The sequence below is a fragment of the Microplitis demolitor genome, chromosome 4 (assembly GCF_026212275.2).
Source record: "Microplitis demolitor isolate Queensland-Clemson2020A chromosome 4, iyMicDemo2.1a, whole genome shotgun sequence".
Lineage (NCBI taxonomy): Eukaryota > Metazoa > Arthropoda > Insecta > Hymenoptera > Braconidae > Microplitis > Microplitis demolitor.
In genome coordinates, this window is record NC_068548.1 from 17,134,879 (window position 1) to 17,150,369 (window position 15,491).

Here is a 15,491-nt window from a genome sequence, read left to right on the forward strand (position 1 = left end):
AGATAAATTAACTAAGATGTAATGACAAAAAAAAAACCATCTATAAATTACAGAAAATAAAAATGTCGACTCACCGCATCAAAGTCGGATATTACTTCATTGAGAAACCTCAAGCATTCAAGACCTTGATTATTAATACTTTCTTCACTGTAAAAATCAGCAAAATTTGGCATACTTGCAAAAAGTACTCCTACTTCAGCGTAACTCTGGCTGTAAAGATCGTCGTGATGCCGAGTTGTTGATAAAAAGTATGTAGCTACATGAGGCGGTAAGATGTTATAAATCAATGCACCGTTTCTTCGCTTCATGTCTGCTGCACGTTCTCTCTGGGCGACTACTTCTCTACCTCGTAAATATAGTATTCTACGTGCTTTCTCTGCCTATATTACAATAATTTATTAATGTATTACTAATGAAGCTTGAAAGAATGAAAAATATTTAATGATAATATCGACTTTACAATTAAAATTTTAAAAATTTACTTAGAATAATTAGTTTAAAAGAATATTTTTTTTTTCGTTAATCTGAAATTTATTATTTTATAACGTTAATTAGTAATATTATCGCGATCATGTGATATTAAGTGAAGTGAAAACATTCCGGAAACAAGATAAATAAGTTATTAGAAGGCAGTTTATAATTCATTGAAACATAATTAAAATCTAATTTCGTCCAATTAGATAGTATATATAAATTTTTAGGTTATCGTTTCCGTATTACAAATAGATTTATCGACTATAACAAAAATTAAAACATATTTTCTGAGTATGTGCGAATTCGAAAATTTTCGAATTATTCGAAACTTTTCAAATTATTTTAAGACGCTGAAAAAAACGATCCAGTAAAAATTGACTTCGGAAAAAAATATTTTCAGAAAAAATAGACCCGGCAAATCAACTTATCAGCTGACTACCGATTTCATGAGGAACTTCATACTCGGCCTTACAATTTGATGGTATCATGTCTTTAAATGTCTATCAATTCGGAACTCGGTAACTCGACCTTTGACCTGAAGACAAATCCCTCGCGGCAAAATGCTCGCGACAAAATACCCGCTGCTGAAATACCCACAAACCAAAATACCCCCGACAAAACACACGCCACATAGTGTGATGCTTTTTGGGACCAAGAAAATTCATCCCGAAAATCAGTTTAAAAAAAATATAAGAAAAGAGAAAAAAATCTTTGTTTTTTTTTTTTTTTCATTTCACACCCTTTTTTGTATGTGTACATTGATTTAATTGCACACACAAAATTCGTAAAAAAAGACGCTACTTTTCACATCTTTATATGTGTAGGTACATTTTTTTTTAATTAGGCACACATAAAATAAATTAATTAAATAAACAGTATCATTAAAATATTATTTGTATAATAATTACTGTGAATTGATGTCACATTAAATGATAACCATGTATTATAAGGTTAAAAAACTTGTTTGTTGGATAAAATAAAAATATTTATAATAAGACTAAGTCAATGAATTTAATGAAGTTTAGATGGTCTCAGTGAAAAATGTTATTGGATTTAAGACTTTGTCCAAATTTGTTTCAAATATAGTATTGTAGGTACTATTTTTTCCAGGTCTATTTTTTCTGGGATTCAAAATTATCACATTATGTTATATATATATATATATATACCCATGTAGGGGAAGGGGACGCAAAAGGGGTAGGGTAGGTAAAACGGGGTACCCCTAAAATTTCATCGGAGATAATTTGATTTTTTAATTATTCCAAAATCACTTTTGTAAACATAATTGAGTAATCTTTTTAATATTTTTGTTAAACTTTTTCAAAAATCAACTTTCAGTCAAAAAATGTTGATGGCCTTTGATTTATGATAAAAATCAGTGAAAAGTTTTTTTTCTGCTTTTGCATCCAGTAATCGTATGATAATAATAATGATTGGAAAAATATAATATTAAAAAAAAAAAAAATGACAATTGATATTTCATTTTTTAAATTATTAAAATTACTATGACTCAGAAACTATAGACTTTAGCAACTTGACTCATATGACTTTTTTTGAAGGAAACAAAATTTCCTACAAAATTCTTAGTAACATTTTCAGTGTACTTTCGTTGGTTTACGTTATGCAAGTCAATAAAGGCCAATTTCATAAGGAAAATGACTTTCGCAACGGACACAAGTGAAACAGCTGGAATTACAGCTGAATTACTATGGGCACTTTTGAAGAACACCAAATGCCCTACAATTTGCGACCAAAACCGCGTCGATATCATCAAACGCAGCTGAGTATTAGAAAGTTACAAAAAAGTAATTTAATTTACGTGTATTTTAAATGGGAAATCTTGGAAATCAAATGGAAAGTACTTAGGATTGAAATTAAGAGCTCAAACTTGGCAAGAATTTTTGTTTTAGCATAAAAAACAATATTTTGCTTGATGAGCAACGAAAAAAATACTTTCGCCGGAAACGAAGCACCCTGACGATTATATATAATTATATATGATCTTATATATAATCATATATACTTATATATAATCAGATAAAATCTTTTTTTATCGGGTCTCCCCAGAGGTAATAAATCTTACGCCAAGCTCGGGCCTATTGTTTTTTCCTATAAAGGTATTCATCAATTTTTCAAAATTTAATAATTATTTTTTGAATTATTATAGCTTTATTTTAGTAACATTATCGTAGCTTTGTCTTAACATAGACCAATTTCGATAGGTTCAAACATTTTTTTTTGTCTAACAATTAGACCTCAAGACCAAAAAAATTTCAGCTCAATAAAAAATTTTAAATTGAAATTTATTTTTCTATGTTCTTATGGCATTTATAACACAACATAACTTCAACTCTTAACTTTTTTATTATCTTTGTGATATTATCTGTTTCTTTGATAAGTAGTTATAGTTTAATATTTAAATTGTTTCAATAATGTATAATTGCCGAGTGGCGTAAATAAATAAATACAATCAACTCACGTATCTTGAAACAACAACAAGAGTTGAAGCAATGGTAAGCAGTGTAGCTGACAATGAATACTTGAGTGGATAGGCAACTGGCTGATCTGGTGGTGGTAATGTAGAAGCTATATCTTCACGATCAAGACAATGTCCAAGCATTAGAATATTCATCGAACATTGCGCACCAGCTAGTAAAAACATTAATACTGATTTGCCTAAGTAACTAATATATGTTGGCATAGAAATTACAATCAACGCAAGTACTCCAACATAAGAATAATACGATGGATAGGGACAACGTGGTGACCAATTTAAGGATGCATTTGTCGGTGGATCAACATCTTCAACAATCCCACAATTAACCTAATTTGTCAATAATTATTATCATTAGAACAATTTGATTGGATCATTATTCATTTATTATTATAATTAATATTAAATTTAAAACTTTTACCATATCCAGCAATAAAAAAACACTGAGAGAAAAAATCATAAGAAGGGCAAGAGTTCGTCTAAGCCATCGAGCTCGAACGGCACTACTTAGGCATGTTGCACCAGCAAGAACAACTCCAAAAAGAGTCACAACACCTGCACCACCCCAGGTAAAAGGTCCCCAGGGCTGTAATCTCCATATTGGTGCAGCACAAACCATCACCAAGGGACCGCCTGTTATAAATATTATATCAACACAGTTTTAAAGCTAAAAATGTCCGAACATAAAAAAAAAAAAAAACAAATAAAAATAATAATTACCCAGCAGTGATAAAGGTGAAAATGCTTCTCCACTACAGTGGAAAGCGGACTCAACATTTGGATCCGTAAAATGTAATGTTAACCAAGAAGCATTTCCTTTTAATTCAGCTCCTCCATCTGAATGATTTTATCATATAAATGAATTTTAACAGTATATTGTGTGGCAAGGGATGAAACAAGATGGATTACCCGAAGTCTCAAATCATGTTTTATCCCGTGCAACGTACGATATTTTTCATATTATCTGCATTGATACTGCGAGTTTTAATGTCTGGAGTTAGTCGAAACAGGCTAACTTCTGATCGATAACGCGGCTAAAAAATAGTCCTGTATTTAAAATATACAAATTCAGGTAATTTAACAACAAAAATTATAACTTTTTATTAAATTAACAATTATTAACTTCCCGCTAAAAAACTTGTAAATTTTCAAAAATTTGGGAATTTATTGTTTTCACCGCGATTTTCGAAAATCGAGTTTTCATCAGATGTCGACGTTCTCCTAGGAAAATATTCTGATTATTTTCGGAATGATGTCTGATTATCTGTGCGCACGCGCGCACGCGCGCGTGTGTGTGTGTGTGTGTGTGTGTTTGGATGTAAATTCTCCATATCTTTTTAATGGGGGGTTTGAATCGAATAGTTCGAATTATTCGAATAATTCGCGACTTCGAAGTATTCGATAATTTTTCAACTACACGAGTCCCAAAAATTAAAGGATAGAAAAAAAATTCGGAATTTCTGGGTGATTTTCAACATGCTGTAACTCGGTGAAAAATGATGGTACACGGAGAGAAAATTATAGTAACAGTTACAATATATTATGGGAATGGTTCCCATACTGCATGGTAACTGTTTTTTTTTTGAAATGTTGATTGTAGGAACGGCACCCATATATACTATGGTAACCATTCTCATAATATTATGGTAACCATTACCATATACGCTTAGGAACTGTTACAATGTGGTTATAGGATTGGTTTCTATTTGCTTATGGGAACTATTCCTATGAGTATGGTAATCATTATCATGATTCTTTCACATGCAATATGGAAACTGTTACCATAATGATAGGAATTATTACCATATTTATGGAAACATTCCCAAAAAGTATGGGTCTATATCCCATAATCCCAAGTAATCATTACCATAACGGTATGGGATGATATTTCATAAACGTACTAGGAACAGTTCCTTTGATTTTTTCTCCGTGTAGAGTGAAAATAAAAAAAGCAAATTGTAGCTTTAATAAATTTTTTTGGATAATCTGACCTTAAGACTTTTTTATAAAATTTTATGCCCTTTAATATGGAAGCCTCAAAAAGTCTCTACGACAATTTTTGCGCCGAGTTATCATTGATCAAAGCAAAAAAGTCCATTTTGGCTTTGATAACCAATAACTCTGGACGTATTAGTCGCACAGAGAACGGAACTAGCATTTTGAAAACTGGAAAGCATTCTCTGTAAAACAAAATTAGTGGCTTTTGATGAAAACATTTTTTTTGAAGCGATAATTGTTACGTCCTGGATGACGAACACAAGTTATTCAGTCCCTTAATTTTGAGTCAAAGCACTTAAGCCATTTACTAGGGTAGCGGGGACCTCGCTATTTAGTGTCGAGTATGTCAATATACGAAAATAGGATGTACGAGGTGACTGGGTGTGTCTTATCACTAGATAAACGAACAATTAATTTGACTTACAGTTGGTTTATTCAATACAATAAATTGTCAGGATACAAGATTTGGCTGAGCTGGAGACCAGATTGTTGTTGGTTGAAATTCGTTCAAAATAAATTGTTGTCAGGTGGCTTGATAGTCGGTTATGATTCTTGAATGTTGAGATTTGTTGATGTAAAAATGAGCAAAGGGGTTTACTTCTACTGAGTAGTTGACAATCTGTCTGAAGACACTTTTAAGATGACGAAATTTACTTAAATATGAAAAATAATATTTAAAACAGTAATAATATTCAACAGAAATAATTTAATTAATTAAATTATTTGTAATGTTGAATAAATAATTGAAAATCAAAATTATTTTTATTTAGAATAATTCACTTTAAATTGTATAAATTCTGAATTTAAATATTAACGACTCAAACAAAGAAATTAAATTTTAATATTTTAAAACAATAAGATTATACGTAATCAAAAGCTTGATAAATAATGGGCATAGAGGACCGATTTGCGACGGTTTATATAGGCGCCAATCATAGGCGAGGGGTAGCACGCGCAACCTAAATTTAATTTTGTTACCGAAAACTAATGTTATTGAGCAGAGTCGAATACTTGCGGGGTGTGGTGTAAGAAAAGGCATACGTGACGATCTTGGATCGAAACTTCTAGAACAATGACAAAGACTCAAACAAAAAGACGATGGTAGGAGCTACGGGTGGAAGAAAGAGATCCGACCTCATGTTATTAGATAGGAGTTATTTTAGTCTATTAACCACGGATTAATTATATGTATCGTATAGGTGGTTATTGATTATTGATCCTTTTGTCATTATCTTTCGATGGGTTATAATCATTTCCTCCTATCATCAGTGGCTTAAAAGTTACACCTATTTCCAATTACAACATTCAATAAATGGAAATTATTATTAGGTTCATAGATAGATCTGCGTTAGAGGATTATTGTGATAAATTCAGTTTTTCATTATTTTAATTATTTGTCGAGTTATTTGAAGTTGAATTTAGCGATATAGTCGTATGTTTTAGAGAGAGAAGATGATCGTAGTGAGTCATGCGCCATGCCTTAGAACGAAGCTTCTAGATCCAGCTCAATGTTATTAGGTGAGCTTCACTTTAAGTGTTTAATTACCGATTACTAATTAGGATTGGGGTATAGATGTTTATTGATAATAAATAGATAACAATGTGCAATTATTATTAATCTCATCGGTAAAGGGACACTAGTGGATTGTCGTGAGAACTTTGGTTAATCATTATTTTATTTATTAGTTGAGTTATCAAAGATAGAAATTACACGCTTACGTATGTGTTAGTGAGACAAGGGTGATGCGGAAGCGTTAGGTTCCTTGATCGACCTATGATGGTTAGTTAGCTTTTAAATTCTCAGGGTTTTTTCAGGACACTTTAAGGTTGAAAAAAAAAACGACGATATCCTTTGTTTATCCGTTATATCCAAAGTTATAGCAAGATTTCCGAATATCCTTAATTATGCGAATTTTCACCTGTCTTTTAATAAACATTATCGCTTCAAAAAAAATGTTTCTATCAAAAGCCACTAATTTTGTCTTACAGAGAATGCTTTCAAGTTTTCAAAATCCTAGTTCCATTCTCTGTGCGACCAATACGTCTAGAGTTATTGGTTATCAAAGCCAAAATGGACTTTTTTGCTTTGATCAATGATAACTCGGCGCCAAATTGTCGTAGAGACTTGTTGAAGCTTCCAAATTAAAGGGCATAAAATTTTATAAAAAAGTCTTAAGGTCAGATTATCCAAAAAAATTTATTGAAGCCCATAGACTTGTTGATAGACGAGCAAAAATTTTGAAAATTTTTTTCGTGGGTTTTCTTAAGATTACTCCAGAACCGTGCATGATAAAAAAAATTGAGGTCCAGATCTAAAAAATTAGAAACTTGAGGTTACAATTTGCTTTTTTTTATTTTCACTCTACCATCATTTTTCACCGAGTTACAGCATGTTGAAAATCACCCAAAAATTTCGAATTTTTTTTCTATCCCTTAATTTTTGGGACTAGTGTATTTGAATTTGTTGTACGATTCGAATCCTTTAATTGGATAGTTGATTTCTATTCTGACGCTCTAATATAATTCGAAATTTCGCGAATTTTATTTAATCCTCATTCATTCCGCAAATTTTTTACAGTGTATAAAGTATAACAAATATTAATTTCATTAGACTTTAATGCTTCCGTAGAGATCGTTAACATTTTTTCAAATTGAAGTGTTAGGCAGTTCTAAATTTACTTCTAGAAGTTTTATTTTCTTGAGTGCTTGTAATATAGTTTTGAAATAAAAGAATAAAAAAAATTCACAATAGTTTCTCAAAAGTTTTTGTCTGGAAATTTTAAATCATTTGATTCTAAAATTAATATGGGATATAATGAGAATAACAAAAAATCCACAAATTATTCGAAAATCTTTGAATAATTCAAGATTTCGAAATCGTGTCGAATAATTCGTAAATTCGAGTATTTGCACACTTCTACTTTTTAATAAATCAACCGATTGAGATGGTTCTTGCGGCAATGGAAAAAGTTTGTTGGCCGCCAACTTTCCTGAAAGTATCAGATCGATCGATTAAATTGACTCTAAAATATATTAAAAATAAATTTTTTTTTCGGAAATATTTTGAAACGGCTCGATCGATCGATTTCAAAATCCAATCAGCTCTGGGACTCAATAAAACGCGCCGATTGCCACAATGAACATCAAAATCAGCTGATAAGTTCAAAAGATATCGGCGACGAATAGTTTAAAAATAATATCTTATGTCATTATTCCCGAATAAATCATAATATAATGCACCAAAATGTGTTCAAAATTATACCGATTCTTTGTCTTTATGGTTTTTCTCAATCACCACATAATGTAATGCAACTCGCTTTTTAGTTAATATAATATTATCAACAAAAAAAGTGAAAAAACACCGTTTTTGACATTTTTTTCGGATATTTTAAATATTAAGGCTCTGATCTGAGGATTGAAATGAGTTAAAACTCATATTAATCCTCATTCTGGTGACTTACATTTCCTGATTAAACAAAACGATTTGTGACGATTAAAACTGTTTTAATCGTTTTAAATCGTCATAAATCGTCAATTAATGATTAAAAACGATTAAATTTTTCGAATGAAGATTAAAGACGATTCATGACGATTTGAAATTTTAATCGTCATTAATCGTTTTTAATCGTAAAGTAATAAATCGTTTTTTGATGATTTGGGACGATTAAATCTGAAAATCCATGACGATTATAACGGTTAAAGACGATTAATGATGACTTAATTTTTAATCGTTTTTAATTGTCACAAATTGTTTTGTTTATTCAGGGTTGATTTTTGCCTGAATAAAATTACTTTGTTGAACATAATCGGGCATAAAAATTTAAAAAACGCTTGTTCATTTAATATTTTCGATTCTTAAATTTTCAGACTAGAACATAAGACGTAATTTGTTTGAGCTTGAAAGACTCATAAAAAACGATTTTATTCAAGAGTATTTTCAAGCTTGAAAATGTATTCACAATAATGTTTTTGCCCAGATTTCTTTTATTGGAATTCACATTATTTTTTTAAGTTTTCAAATATAACTGTTGGATTGGTCATAAAAATGACATAAATATTTAGAGGTTTGCAATAAACAAAAGAGATTCTAACCAGAATAAAATTAAATCAGAAACTAATTGACTGGGCAAAAACTAATAAGTTGCTTCTCTAGGGAATAAACTGACCAGTTTCTGCTCGCTAAATCGTATTGGTCTAAAATTAACTTGTTTCGACTGGCTAAACTCGTAGTTTCAATACAGAATGAAAGTAGCATATTACACACCAAGAGAGGAAAGTAGGACATTCTAACCCGCGTGAGTAATTGGCTCCTCGAGCTGAAGACGAGACTGTTAAACACGCTGATTGGGATGAACTATCTTCCTTCGTAGTGTGTATACTATTTTTCACCGAATTACAGCTGAAAATTCGAGTTTTTGATTCTGTTTATGGGAAGAATGGCTCATGCGTTAATTTTTATCATTTGATTTATCATAAGAGAAAAGTACGACTTTTTTACCGCTAAACAGATTAAGAATTTCAACTTTCAGGTGTAGATATGATGAAAAATAGTATACACACCACGGAGGAGTGTAGGACATCCGAATGCGCGTATGTTATAACCTCGCTTTTGACTTGAGATTACGGGAACTACTCACGCGGGTTGGAATGTCCTAATTTTCTCCCTTGATGTGTTATATACCATATGATGTAAATAATAAATTTTCTTTTATAAACTTGAAATAAAACCTCTATTCCCGAGTTCCTGTCGTAATCGTTCACGAAAATCTTCTGAATCTTCTTTGCTATTTACATTATTATTATTACTCTTTATATCACCGTGATTCATTATCCTTTGAGTATTATTTTCAGCATCAGCAAGTGATGCGAGACTTTTAGTTATAGCCGGTTTAAATGGTTTCAATGTCCTAACAATAAAATAAGTAACTAATCCAGCTTTAGCTAAAGCTTCTTCACGTTTTTCCCCATACGCTGGTTCAACTTCAAATTCATCATTGAGAAAATTTAATGTTGCATTTGAGATATGAACACGTCTTTAATAAAAACAAATATTTTTTGTATAAAATATAATTTTACTCGACAATTATTTAAATACAAGAATAAATAACGAGTAATTAAATATTTACCCAGCCATTCCACTGCTCTCCATTTTATTAGCCAGCTCTACGTCCTTGCTATAAACGTCAAATTGCCACTGTCTCTGGCCAAGAACACCAGCAAGCACAGCTCCAGTATGAATACCGACTCTCATGTCCACAGGACTTTTAGTCGTTGCTTGAACATATTTTATTGCTTCTACCATTGATAAACCCATGTGTATACACAATATTGCATGATCTGGTCGCTCAACTGGAGCACCACTGATACAATAGTAACAATCACCCAGAATTTTAATTCGTAATTGCTCATACCTTAAAAATTATATTTAATTAATAACCTGCTTTAATATTTGTCTTTTAAATTTTTAATTTTACGACAGTTTTTAACTATTCAAAATATAATTAATGAAAAGTTATAAAATCTATTTGTATAAATTGATAACTCGCGTGATGACAAATATATTATCCTTTTAAAAGAATCTATGAATTCTATAATATCACATTTATTCACGAAATATTTAAGTATTTTTGTCAATCTATTGTGTTACTTGAACTCAAAAGTTAAATGATTAATGTTTTATTTGCATTATACTAATTTATTTGTATTAAAAAACTGTTAAAAGTTTTTTCTTGAATGTTCATTTACATTTTTCATCTATCTATAACAATCTTTTTCTGGCTCTTTTTATTTTACTTCTGCTCTTCTTCGTCCTTGTTATGAAATAAAGAGAAAGAGAGTGTGGTAAATCGATAAAGAACAGAAACTGAAACTATATATGAAAATACAAAAGAGGGTTAAACTCCGACTCAACATATAATAAAGCTATTGTGTGTATTTGTGTGTATTGACGGTGTGTAATTTTATTTAACTGTCGACAATAAAAATATTTACCGTTCACTCAATTGATCGAAACGAGCAAAAAGTTCGTTTAAAATTTTAACAAGTTCGCTTGCACTGTATGTTGATGAAATTGCTGTAAATCCTACAATATCAGCATAGAGAATTGAAACATTTTCATGCCTTGACATATAAATTTTTTTGAATTGAGTATCAAATGATGCACCCAAATCTTGACGCATTTTAACAGCCACGTGTTCTGGTAGTACACTTAAAAGTAATCTTTCTTGCTCGGCACTTTGCTCTTCGATCACTAACTGAACCTGCAAACTTTGACGGGTCTCTAAGAATGCGCGACGTTGTTGGAACTCTGCCAATGAGTAACTTGATGCTCCTAGAATTGCTGCCCCAGCTGACAGTGTCACTGTTATTATCTGAAAAATTTCATTCATATCTTCTGGTTTTTTTAAATTTTATTTAGTTTTCATCCATGAACTTTTTTTATGTATTTTAAATTCAATTATCGCTTATTCAATACTATTTATTACTATAAATAAAATAAAAATTTTCTTAAACTAAAAAAAAATTATAATAAGCACAAACATTTAATTGGTGAAAACACTAATGAAATGTTATTATTGGGTTACCAACTACAATATGTCATAAAATGTAAATAGTAACTAACAAACAAACAATCATATACATCAAATGCATAATTTTATTTTCTTTTACGTGTCGAAAATAGGGCACGCTTCATTAAATAATAGAAACTTGTAAAAGCAGAGGAAATAATAACGGAACGACCCGACATCAATTTCACGGTAAAGTTATATTTATTCGAAAAAAAAAAAGTTTTAATTAATCTAATGTTGATTTAACCGTGTTTCATATTATTAACTTAATTGTAATCACAATGTGAATGTTAATTATCAGTTATAATTATACTTTGTATTTTTAAAAAATAATTATATTTTAAAATTTTAAATATATATACAAGTAATTTTTAAATGAACTAAATATACATTATTAATTTATTAATTAGCCTAAAAAAAATGTATACTTAATAACGAATGAAGCGACATCCTATTCCAAATTAATTTTGATTCAATTTATTAATCTTAGATGTATTTGTCAAGCAAAAGATCAATTAGCAAAAGACAACACAGAGATTAATTAGTACGGTATAAGATCTAATATCCGAGCAGGGACTTCGTGTATTTGTATATCTATATTTATATAGATATACAAATACACAAAGTGAGCGGATACTAGTTCCGGATTGGGTGTTAGGTCTGATACTTTATATAATAATTGTTGATATCTGTAATTCTAGATTGCAATCTTCCGTGTCAAAATTATCGAAATAACAAAAAATTTTTAATATACCACGTTTTTAAAACGGACTACTAAGTATAAAATAATTTCTCTGAGCCTTATGAAGGTTTAAAACCACATACAGATTATGAATAATTTTTAATAACTATGAAAATACTTGTAAGATTTAAAACGAAAAACGTGAGGCACATGCAATACATAGCTGCAAGAAGTGTAGATAGGAGCTATCAACGAGAAAACTTGCATATCGGTTCATATAATTTACAATGAAATAAAATTGTTAGTTAAACTATTAATGCATCAATTATCTGCTGTATGCACTACATGTTTTTCGTTTTAAATTTTACAAGTATTTTCATGACTATTAAAAATTCACAATCATAAATTTTCAGGATTATCTGTAAGAAGTTCGGATTTGTATATGACTTTAAATCTTCATAAGGCTCAGAGAACTTATTTTATACTTTTTCGTACGTTGCAAAAACGTGGTGTATTAAATTTTTTTTTTTATTTCAATAATTATTTTCTGCGTTTTGGTATTGTATGTGTAAAATTTTGAAATCGATTTTAAACACTTGTTATTGATTATGTTTTAAAAATGTTCTCATCTGACTCAAAATTAGTTCACACAAAGTTCTAAATCAATTATATTTTTGACTGTTGAAATCATAAAAGTTCAAAAAATGTTCAACTTAAGGTTATAATCTGTCTGATGTTTAGAAACTCTTACATGGCGAACATTTTTACAATCTTTTTGGATCGAATGTTTTTTACATGAAATATTCGTCAGATAATGTTTTATAACTAAAAACCAATCAATCAATATATTATTTTTATTTTTAAATATTCATGAACACTATTGAATGAAATAGTTCAAAATCGTAAATCACGATACACGGTTTAAGTCTATTTTAAACTACCATTGACTATACTTCACTCAAGTGTAATTAATGCATCTGTACACGTGTCGAAGGCTTCGTTATATTACCACCGACAAACACATCATTTTAATAAAAATATTCGGATAAAAATCAATGAAAATTCTTACTTGTTAGATATTCAATTCAGGGCATATTTCTAATTATAAATAAATAAACTCTAATCTTACATAAAATTTTTCAAAATAATAGTTATATCTACTTTATTTAAAGTATGGAGATTTTATCAATTTAAAATTCCTAATTTTTATTCATAAATTTCTCTTAAATTAATGTATTTTCTTGGAAATTTTTCCATAAATTATTTTTAATTTTAATTTAAACTACAATGCTGAATGTTTCATAGAATTTTATGCATCTAATAAAATTTTAATACTTTTTAAGTAAGAACTAAATTAATAATTTAGTTGAAAAGGTAAAATATTTTTTTAATCTGAGTAAGTAGATTATGAATTAAATTTTTGAAATATTTTGATGAATAGAATTAATAGATTTAAGATAGAATTATAGCTCTAATTTTTTTATTTCGTTGAAAGAATTTTTATTTTTATTATAGATAGTTTTTATATCGGGGTGGCTCGAAAAAACTTTTGATTTCTTTTTTTACTCTCACCCTTTGTAAAGTTAGTGTATGATAAAAAATAATTCTCATTAAGTAGCAAGAAAAAAAATTAAGGAAAGAAAAAAATTTTTTTTTATATTTCACGAATTTTTTAGATTCTTGACGGTTCTTTAAAACTCAAATTTTTTTAGCTCAAACTTGGTGAGAATTTTTTAATCATACGCTAACTTTTCGAAAGGCGTATATATATATATATATATATATATATATATGAGCCTGTATATTTGTATAAGAATTGCAAGCAATATTTTTCTAATTACTGGTAATGTAATTAATACAATAGGTTAGCTATATTCTTGTATATTATTAATAATATAAAAATTTGGCATATATTTATATAAAAAAAAGATATTATTAAAGTAAATTTTCAAATAATTCATGTAAGGCTTCAAATGTTTTTTTTTCCTACAATTATTAAATAACTTAATATTTAACGACGAAACTCCTGTTGAATATCATAAAGTAAAAAAATGAACTTTAAAGTGTATAAGTAATATAAATTGAACTTGAAACTTACCAGAACTTCAAGCGGCGTTTGAGAAGGAACTTTAGCTAGTCCAACAACAGCAACAATATAAGTTGAAGCTGTACCAAGTACCAGTAACGCAACATGAAGAAGCCTGAGCGGTAAAGTAGCAAAAAGAAGATAAAGAAGTAAAAGTAACCATCCGAAACTATCTCTTGGTGTGACCACATTATTTTTTAGAAATAAATGTATCAATATTTGAGCTGTTGATAATTGCCAAGCCAAGTGTGGCATTGTCGACCAAAGCTTATCTCTAGCCCGAGTGCCACGTTCAGCAAGAGCTAATAGTCCCAAATTTAAACCCAAAAATACAGCAAAAATTCCTTTAGTCGTTACTTCAACATCTGGTGATATTAACATATACATGTCATAGAGTATAGCTGATATAAGAAAACAATGAAGTCCACCACGTCTTTGTTGAAGTGATGAAGCTCGGTAAAGCCGTTCAAGATTAGGATTCGCAAAACTGGTTTTAAAAATTCTCGAGGGCCGACCTGATTTTAGGTACGACTCCTCATTTGGTAAAATTTGACGGTGGGACATGATTTATTTATTTCCTGGACGTATTTTTTCTTTTTTTTTTTTTTTTTTTTTTTTTTATTATTTAAACAGGATAAATAAAAGTTATATGTTGAGGCATATTTAGTCGACCTTAAATTTTTTCCTCGTTGTCAAATGAATTTTTTGAGCTTATTATCTTTTTCTTTGTTTATTTATTTTTTAAATAAAATAGATCATAGATTTTTATATACTACTTACATTAGAATAATTATCGGACTTGAGGATCGAGTATTCGATTCCTAGTATCGTTAAGTTTAATTTGTATTATTAAAAATATTTATTTGATATTCATAGAATATGATTTAAATTTTAAATGATTTATTATAATTAAATCAATTATGTATGTATATATATTATCATTTTCTTTTTTTTTTTTTTTAAATTAATTTTCACTTAGATGTTCGTTGCTTTTTAAAATAATTCTAGTCGTCACATATTTATATATTTTCATATACAAAGCCTCAATTAAATTTTAAATCCACTTGTATTTTTGTTACGAATAACACTTGCACACAATTTCACTTTTATAATTATTCAAAACATTACACGCTTCCGTAAATATCATAATCATAATAATAAAATTAATAAATGATGCTAATAGTTGCA

General features: G+C 29.2%; 1 protein-coding gene across 3 annotated transcripts in view; it reads right to left on the bottom strand.

The window, feature by feature from the left end:
- The window catches only part of LOC103570576 (adenylate cyclase type 3), a 36,438-nt gene extending 21,569 nt beyond the window's left edge, over positions 1–14,869 (bottom strand). For all 3 annotated transcript variants that reach the window (XR_001345075.1, XM_008548361.2, XM_014440058.2), the window contains exons 1-8: positions 14,316–14,869; positions 10,958–11,337; positions 10,093–10,377; positions 9,695–9,999; positions 3,689–3,805; positions 3,390–3,601; positions 2,954–3,298; positions 75–380 (exon numbers count right to left, since the gene is read on the bottom strand). Coding sequence is in view for 2 of the 3 variants with exons in the window: in XM_008548361.2 (XP_008546583.1) it covers positions 75–380; positions 2,954–3,298; positions 3,390–3,601; positions 3,689–3,805; positions 9,695–9,999; positions 10,093–10,377; positions 10,958–11,337; positions 14,316–14,867 (2,502 nt within the window). In the remaining variant the exon portion in view is untranslated. The remainder of the gene's footprint in view (positions 1–74; positions 381–2,953; positions 3,299–3,389; positions 3,602–3,688; positions 3,806–9,694; positions 10,000–10,092; positions 10,378–10,957; positions 11,338–14,315) is intronic.
- Between the last annotated feature and the right edge of the window lie 622 nt (positions 14,870–15,491).